Source organism: Pelophylax lessonae, assembly GCF_965119305.1.
Source record: "Pelophylax lessonae genome assembly, chromosome: 4".
NCBI classification, from domain to species: Eukaryota; Metazoa; Chordata; class Amphibia; order Anura; family Ranidae; genus Pelophylax; species Pelophylax lessonae.
The window spans coordinates 17,935,630-17,945,185 of NC_138771.1; the positions used below are offsets into that span (position 1 = coordinate 17,935,630).

At 44.5% G+C, this 9,556-nt stretch overlaps 1 protein-coding gene across 1 annotated transcript in view; it reads right to left on the reverse strand.

The window, feature by feature from the left end:
• Positions 1-8,039: 8,039 nt before the first annotated feature.
• The window catches only part of DIS3L (DIS3 like exosome 3'-5' exoribonuclease), a 121,733-nt gene continuing 120,216 nt past the window's right edge, over positions 8,040-9,556 (reverse strand). Inside the window, exon 17 of the mRNA XM_082253003.1 lies at positions 8,040-8,375. Within this exon, the coding sequence (XP_082109129.1) occupies positions 8,067-8,375 (309 nt within the window). The 3' untranslated portion in view covers positions 8,040-8,066. The remainder of the gene's footprint in view (positions 8,376-9,556) is intronic.

The following is a 9,556-nucleotide window of genomic DNA, read 5'->3' on the forward strand; positions in this document are numbered from 1 at the left end:
TTTTCCTGGGTTGTTGCTCCTGTTGAGCACTTGTTTTTTTCTGTTGCCCAGCTGGTTTCCTTCCTTTGGTAAGGTTCCTTCCTTTGATGCGGAGACTGCGTTGCCTTTTCGGCGCGGATGCGTTTCCCACCCCTCATGTTTGCACTGCTTTGGGACGTCCCCATATGTGACGAATATGAAGAGGCGGCGACTGTCGGAGGACGTAAGAGAAAACGGAATTTTTGTAAAATCTTACCTGTAAAATTCCTTTCTCTGAGTCCTCCGACAGTCACCGCCCCCGCCCCTCTTTTGGGGTTTGGTTGTATACTCTACTGCTATTCCACTAAAACTGAGATATGGTTGCAGGAAGTAGGAGGGTATTGACTGAGGGGACCACCCCTTGAGGGTGGGATATGTTAAAAGCTTTAATGTTAACATATTCTGTTGCCTAGCTACTCCTTCGGAGCAAAGTCTAATACCCCATATGTGACGAATATGAAGAGGCGGCGACTGTCGGAGGACTCAGAGAAAGGAATTTTACAGGTAAGATTTTACAAAAATTCCATTTTTTTTTTGGTCAATTTGTATTCTGCTACAGATTTTTGGTAAAAAAAAAAAAAAATCCCAATAAGTGTATAGTGATTGGTTTGCACAAAAGTTATCACATCTACAAACTAGGGGAAGGATTTATGTCATTTTTATTGTTGCTAGTAATGGTGGCAATCAGCAATTTTTAGCTGGATTGCGGCGGACAGATCAGACACCTGACTGACACTTTTGATGGGACCAGTGACATTAATACAGTGATCAGTGTTAAAAATATGCACTGTCACTGTAGTATTGACACTGGCAGGGAAGGCGTTAACACCAGGGGTGATTAAAGGGTTAAAGTGGAGTTCCACCTTATTTTTATACTTACCTCCATCTTCTCGCTCCGGGTCACCTGAAAAAGAAATGGATAATCGCATATTTTTTTTTTTTTTAACTTACCTCGTAGCGAAGAAAAAATACTTACCTTACTTCTTCCTCCTTCCTCGGCCCGTCGTCACTTCCTGGCTCTGCAATGATTCCTGGGAGCTGAACGTCATCGCTCCCAGGAATCATTGCGCCTGCACCGGCCCCGACGTCAGTTCCGGGTCGCGCGCGTCATCCCCTTCTAAACAGCTTCTGGGCATGCCCAGAAGCTGTAGAGGGATGACGCGCGCGACCCGGAAGTGACGTCGGGGCCGGCGCAGAGCATAGTGGGACCAAAGAAGGCGGAAGAAGACGCCGAAGAGGATCTCGCTGGCTTCAAGCTGCCCACATCTGAGATGGCAGCGCTGGACAAGACGTTTGCAAGGTAAGTATTTGTCCTAACAGGTAAGTGCAACCCGGGACAGATCAGAGGCTATCCATTTGTGGAATGTACTAGCCCTGACTGTCCCGGGGGTATTAAAAAAAAAAAAAATCCAGGGTGGAACTCCGCTTTAAGTATGTCCCTAGGGGGTGCTTTCTGACTGTAAGTGGGTGGGGGGGATGGACTCACTGGATGAACACAGAGACCTGTGTTCCTAAATAGCAGGAACACAGGATCCCTGTGTTCACTTACAGAACAGCCGTCTGCCTTGTATACAGACTGCCATTCTGTCTCCATGGGGAGCGATTGCGTCCCCCGAACACGCCGATTGGTTCCCCTTCTGGCCAATTGTCGCATGTGCGCACCACCACAATCTTTTACACGAAGCGATGTACAGGTACGTTGTTTTGCATAATAGAGCCGACCTGCTGCAGTAAAACTACGGCAGCTGGTCAGCAAGTGGTTAAAATAAAGTTACAGGTAGTTTTCTATTTAAAGCTCACCACACAGGTTACAATCTCCATAGAAAACAACTTTAGATTTAAAAAAAATTTGCAATAGAAGTGCCCCCCCCCCCTCTCTCTACAATCAGTCTGGATCCAATCACTCCCTTACTGCTCAAGCTACTAAAAAGTCCTGTAGAATGGATGCCACAGGTAAGTGAGGGTGCAGGCTAGGGAAGGTTTAGTTCAGACCCAAAGCATGAAGTGAAGATGAGAAGGCGTTTCCCGGCTGCTGCACAACTCGTCCTGCCCGAATTGTTAGCAAGTAAAAGCAACCTCAGCTAAATTCATCCAAGCCATGTCCCCAACGCGTTTCGCCCCAGGACTTCATCATGGCAGTGACGATTTAAGCCTTGGAGGCAGGGAAAAATATGCTGGGGGCATGGCTTGGAGGAATTAAGCTGAGGCTGCTTTTACTTGCTAACAATGCAGGCAAGGGGAGGTGTGCGGCAGCCAGGAAATCCCTTCTCATCGTCACTGCAGTCAGTCCCCTTACACTACATAGCTGTTGGCTGCTCTAAAGTAGGTTTTGTCAGATTGTAATGCGTATGGTGAACTTTAGATTTTTATTTATTTTAAGAATGGAAGGCAGAATAAATAATACAGCCACACAAAGTAATAAAATCCCTGAAAAACTTTTATGAAAAAACAAAGCATTACAGCACAAAATAAAACAAGCTAATCTGCGTCACCATCATGAAGGGGTCTGAATGTGTGCGGTTATTTGGTGGGTCTCTGAGGCTGGAGCGGAATCAGTGCAGCTCTCTGATCTCAGAGATATCTTCAAATGGCCCTGAAACAGCCGGTGGAATCTGTGCCGAGTGGTAGAGATCCACCAATAAAGTAGTTTCTGGTACTCTCATTGCACAGGCAGAAATTAAGGCAAAAAAAAAAAAAAACAACCTTAAAATATGAGGGCTGTACTGAAAGTAATACAAAAGTGGGCATAACTTTATTAACCCCTTCCAGCCAACCCTTTATAACGTCTAAAAGCTGGGAGGTGGGCATTCGTGCCATGTGACCGCTGTTACGTGATTGGAAAGCTCCCGATCACAAGTAGGAATCAGTAGCTGACTGATCTTCACTGGTTACTGTGTGCTGGGAGTGCACTCTCAAAGATAAGTGGTTTACACAGGGCAGCTTATATGCGTACTGTTGGCAGTAAGGGGGTTAAAGAAGAACTCTGGATCCTGCTCTGTATGCATGCTTAGATCCCTCTCTCCAGGCTTGATTATTAATACCTGGCAAAGTGAATTGCAGAACGGCTTACTTTTTTTTTAGCCTCCCGGACCTTTAAGAGGTTTAGGATGCTGGGCGGCGGGGCTTATGAGCATGTGACTGCTGTGATTGGCTGTCACAGTGGTCACATGATCAGGAACTTTCCCTTAACTGCTGGGAGTGCGCTTTCGGCACAGCTCTATTTGCACCAATTCACGCAAATATCCAAGCGCTAAGTGCCAAAGCCCACCATCCGAGAGGCCGCATATTTGTGTGCGGCTGTTATCAAGGGGTTAACAATCTAGGTTTTCTGTCCAAGCAACATCATCCGGTCCCTCGCAAATAAGTGCAGTTTCCGGGTGCAGGAAGGAGGACTTTAATTATTGCTGCATGTCACATCCCTATGGGTAAACGATGCTACATTTCCCATGATACTTACAGACATGCAGGAACCAGAGGGGTGTGTGCGTGCAGAGCTAAGAGCTTTATCCAGAGTACCCAAAAAAAGGCACCATATTGTTCTCAACTGAACAATGTAGTTATAGTGGGCAGTTCAGACTGAGAGTCTAATGGCGCTTTTCCACTGCATGGAACCGAACGGTTCGGCTCGCTTTTGTGCTTTTCCACTGCATGGTACCACATGGTATGGTGTAGGAACGGTTCAGTTCGGTACGGTGGCGCTTTTCCACTGCATGGAACTGAACGGTACGGCTCTCTAAAACAGTACCTACTCGATTGTGGTTCCAAGAGGTACCATACCCGGTACCATATCCCACAATCCTTTGCATGCAGTCACTACTCGGCACTGATTGGTCAGAGAATCCCACCCACCCCATTGTTATCCCACCCACTTAACTTTAGTACTACTTTAGTGGAAAAGCAAACCGTACCGTACCGTACCGAACCGTTCCAACACCGTACCATGCTGTATCAGCAGTGGAAAAGCAAACCGAGCCAAGCCAGTACTTGCAGTGGAAAAGTGCCATAAGACTCCCAGACCCGCCCACTGCAGCGAGTGGCGATATAATTACATCACTGCTTGCTGAAAGAGAATTACAGTGGGGAAGTTACAAGAGTGGAGGCCGGGGCAATAGAGTGCATAGCAGCCACCGGTCACACAAACCGGAAATCACAGAAAATGAAGCCAATTATTTAAAAAATGTACCTTCATTTTCTTGGACTAAAGACTGAGGAAGGAAATGGACTACATCTCTGCTCAAGGTGATAAAACACCAGAGGAAAAAAGTTTCTGCCTGGAGTTCAGCTTTACGTACATCAATTGTTCAAATGTCACATGCAGATAGAGCAGAGCAACCCGTCCTCTTCTTTTTCATTGCAGGTAAATAACCAATTCCAAGCAGAAGCAACATGCTGTCATTAGGTTGTTGATGAAGGAGGGATGCAGGCTGTCCAACATCCCCAGAATGTTTACAGACATGACCCTATTGAGAAGAGTTACCAATGACAAAACAATACGGAGATGACACCATTGACAAGAGCAACGTCCGTGTCATTGGTGACTCATCAATGGTGTCATCTCCGTTAACAGTCTGTAGTCTTCTGGGGATGTTGGACATCCTGCTCCCATTCTTCATCAAAAACCCCAAAAGGACACATTGCTTCTGCTTGGAATACATTATCTACCTGCAATGAAAAGGAGGAGCTACTATAGAGGCGGAGTTACTATAGAGAAATAGAGGAGTTACCATAGAGGAGGAGTTACCATAGAGGAAGAGTTACCATAGAGGAAGAGTTACCATAGAGGAAGAGTTACCATAGAGGAAGAGTTACCATAGAGGAAGAGTTACCATAGAGGAAGAGTTACCATAGAGGAAGAGTTACCATAGAGGAAGAGTTACCATAGAGGAAGAGTTACCATAGAGGAAGAGTTACCATAGAGGAAGAGTTACCATAGAGGAAGAGTTACCATAGAGGAAGAGTTACCATAGAGGAGGAGTTACTATAGAGGAAGAGTTACTAAAGAGGGAGAGTTACTATAGAGAAATAGAGGAAGAGTTACTCTACCAACATGTGACATTTGAATGACCCAAGTTAATAAAATCATGCCAACTTTTGCATTATTTTGATACAGCCCTTCTACATCTGTGAATCATTTAACTTGCCAAATGATCTCTAATTCTGGTCAGCCAGTCTTATGATTTATAAACACGATGCCTCCACTTTTCTGGTAAACACAAAATATAAACTAGTAGTTCAGTAGAACTTTAGACCAACATTAGAGCAGCAAAATATACAAAGTCTATAAAAGAAAATAGGACAATTTACTACATTTTTCTTATATAAAAATATTCTGTAGTTCTTTTCGGCAGTCTATAAAACAATGAAGGGGGGGGGGGAAAGATTTACTAAAACTGGAGCACTCCGAATCAGGTGCAGCTGTGCATAGTAGCCAGTCAGCTTCAGTTAAGCTTTGACCATAAACTGGGCAGCTGATTGGCTACCATGCACAGCTGCACCAGATTTTGCACTCTCTAATTTTAGTAAATCTCTCCCAATGTCTTGTTCACAGTAAAGTGCTTGAATACTTTTTTTTTTAAACATGTTTCAGAGCCGGGGGGTAACCATGATACTCCATATTCAGGTCCAGTGGATGCTGAAGGCTGAGAGCGGATACATACACTGGGGCTAAAAATAAAACTAAAAGGGCTGCCCATGCAAAAACATGGCCTCTTTTACACTTCTTTACACATCTTATGGACTGATATGGGCCTGAACTCTGTCTGGTTTGCTAATGGTTTGCCAATGGCAAGGTTTCAAAGTAACTCACCCCCGAATAAATATGCAGCTGTGTGAAGGCGAAAGTCCTTACCTGCCTGGCTGTTCATGGTATCAAAGCACTCAAATAAGTAGCATGACAGCGAGCAATTAGAGGAGACGTCCAAAATGACAAGTCTCCATGTTTCTGTCATAACAGGTTTTCTTTAATGCCTAACTGCTTTATAGCATGCCAGATAAGAAATACGCATTGGGCCCTGGATTTAACTGCTGCCAATGACACGGTCTGCATGAAGTTTCTATGTTCTTGCTGGGGATTTATCCACAATTATGCTGGTGGGACCATTTATCCTAAAACAAATTGGCCCTGTCATGTGTATACCCGATAGCAGGGACATAATACTGCTAGTTATTGGGGGCAACAGCAGCAGCAAATAGGAATTGTAGCAGAGCAATATATTGCAGTTATTCAAAGCAGATCTTCACTCCCCACCCCCGTCTCTAACACTATAGCAGTTTTTTTTTTTTTATATATATATTTTTTCTTTTTTTTAATTCTCACTTAGTTTAGAATGAAGTGCACACAAATCGAAAGTTCTAGGTGGTTGCAGGACCCGTCTCCCCATGGTGTTGCACGATCCTGCACATGCGCAGTGGGCAGCTGGCTGTGACTCCTCAGGGCTCCCATATCCAAGATGGGGTTGCTGGGGATCTGCAGCAGTAAAAAGAAGCGGCTGCAGGAAGGCGGCGATCCATTCCAGGCCCTGATAAGTACATGATTCTTAAAAGTCAGCAGTTACAGTATTTGTAGTTACTATTTTTTTTTTAAAGACTGAAGTCCCTCTTTAAAGTAGAATTCCAGCTCAAAATGTCACTAAACCCACATCATAAAAGATGATGAATAAATGGTGTATTCCATGCTGTTCAAATTCACTCAGTCACTATGAAATTAGTTTTTTTTGTATTCAGCAGTTTTCAGTGAGTTTCTTTGCTGAGCATTTCCTCACTATCACATCTGAGCAGCCCATGTGACTATAGAGTCACACATGTAGGCATATACACAGAGGTAAATAACAGCCCACTCCCTCCTTCTCCTCCATGCCCGCTAACCAGCTAAACCCAAACACAGAATAAGAGGGAGGTGAAGCCTCCATCATTCAAGATGTTAAGACACAGGCTGGAGGGGTGTGACACAGCTGTGACTGGCAGAAACACTGCTATTGCCAAAAAAAAAAAAAAAATAAGATTTGATTGCAAATATATATTTGTATGACAATTTCAAACCGTTTACTGATATTATTTTACTCTGTATCCCAAAGGCTTTTTTTTTTTTGCTTTTGAACATGTGACCAGCAGAAGAGGACTAGAAGCTCCTCCTGCCACTTTTTCCCTGCAGAAAGGCTGGGAAAGAGCTGGGTCATGTGACAGCTGTATATGGATTAGAAAAATATATAAACTTTTTTTCTATTAAATAGCTACAGTGCCATCATTACATATACAGAAAGAGAAGGGAGAATGTAAATTAAGGTGGGTGTGTATTATCTCTTTATACGTAACTAGGCTTAAAATTGCTCCCTCCCCCTTACTTAGGCCTATGCTGACTAACCCGTGTAAGACAGAGGTATATACTTATCTACATTTTGATCCCCCCGTATCAGCCAGCAGCAGCTGCAGGGGAAAGGAGAAAGTGCTCGACCACAGTTGGTAAAGCCTGCAGTGGTGAGGTCACCCATAGGCTCCTATGGCCTATTAGTTGTCCGCACACTCTCCTCTCTCCTGCAGCTGGCTGACACAGGGGAGCCTGATCATGGGACTGGGCCGGCCTGGCCTGAAAATAGATAAAGTATATATACCTTTCTTACACAGGTTAGTCTGCATAGGTGTTAATAGAAAGGAAGCTTTTTTTTTTTTAAAATACTCTTATTTTAAGACATCTTGCAGAAAATACAGAAACCAAATGATACCCATGTCAAAATATTTAAAAAGGAAGCTTTTTAAGATTAGGTCGGTTTAGGCTGGAATTCTACTTTAGGCAGAAGATAACTAAATACTGGCATTAAAACTAGTTTTACTTTACTCCAGATTTTTATAAATTTACATCCTGTATTTTATCTTAAAAAAATTAAATAAAATTATAAAACACTATAAAAACAAAGCTGCCACTGATTGCAAGAACTACCAACTGGTAAGAATCACTTGAATGTTCATCACTCGATCCTAAAACACTTCAAGTCGGTTATTGGTATCCATTCCTCCTTATTCACATACACTGGAGAGAGATGCGGCCCGGGCTGTCATTCCTCAGTCAGACTAAGCAGTGCCAGGTCACGGACTTCCTCCAGCAAGGTGTACAGGCTTCTCCCCCGAGTTTGTCTATATTTCTGATTTTTTAACCCGAATTGTTTCCCTGCCGCCTCCTCCTCCTCTTTAGCTTGCTGAGCTTCTATTGCTGTGCGGGTCACCTCCCTAACGAGTTCCGTCCTGCCGAGATTGGAGCCGGTGTTTGAGGGCAGCTCTTCCTGGGAGACATGGGGTTTATTACTAATGATCTCCAAGCGAATGTTGTCTGCATGGAAGCGGGAGCTTTGTATCCGAACTCGTACCTAGAGAAAGAAAAAAAATAAGCAGCCGATTATTTTTATAATAAAAAGGTAAAACTAAACCATACATAAACTGACATGCCGATCCGTGCTTAACCCCTTGCTGACCGCCCTATAGCAATTTTACTGCTACAGGACAGCACCTGTGCGCCGGTGTTCCGTGAGAATTACCTACCCGTGAGAAAAACCTACCCCTCGTCACTTCCGGTTCACGGCACTGTATGGAATGCAGCGCTTACATTAAAACAGCGGGGCTGCAATACGAATCATCTCCGCTCGTGTGCCTGTCACTTCCCTGATCTCGGCAACTAAATATAAAAGCGGCGGCGGCTGTATGTAAACATAAATCACGGAGACGCCAGCCGCTTTTATATTTACTTGCCGAGATCAGGGAAGTGACAGGCACACGAGCGGAGATGATTCGTATTGCAGCCCCGCTGTTTTATTTAACCGCCGCGTGGGTAGGTTTTTTCAACGGTACACTGTGCTATTGCCATACTAGTGCGCATGCGCACTAGTCTGCTCCTCTGTTGTCCCTTTAGGGATCCGGCCCTGTGAGCATGCGCACTGCTGCGCTGCTCAGCTGTTCCTGGCCGGAAGTGACGAGGGGTAGGTAATTCTCACGGGGTAGGTAATTCTCACGGAACACCGGATCACGTATATATACACTCACTTTCATGGGGTGCGCACACGCTCGGCACACCACTTCTGCTATAAATATTTACAGCAGAAGTCGACCTGAGGGTGCCAGGCACTCAAAAGTCCTCTGGCACCCCGCCGATCATCTGTAAACACAGAACGGGGATCTGCATATATAGTAAACACAAACACTGGTTATACAGGTAACCCTTTGATTGCCCCTGATGGTAGCCCCTTCCCAGCCAGTGTCATTAGTACAGTGACAGTGCAAATTTTTACTCGATACCTGCCGATCAGCGAGCAAGGAGACAGAACGGCAGGGATGGAGTTTGTGTTCCTGCAAAGCAGGGAATAAAACCCATCTCTTCTCCTTGTAAAAGCACCTCACACAATTTAGTAAAACACATGGTGGACACACATTTAACCTTTTAAACACCCCTGCTGTTTAACCACTTCCCAGCCAGTAACATTAGTAACTGATCACTGTTTTAGTGTCACCGGTCCCTAAAAGGAGCCAGTTAGTGTCTGATAGTCTGCCACAATAT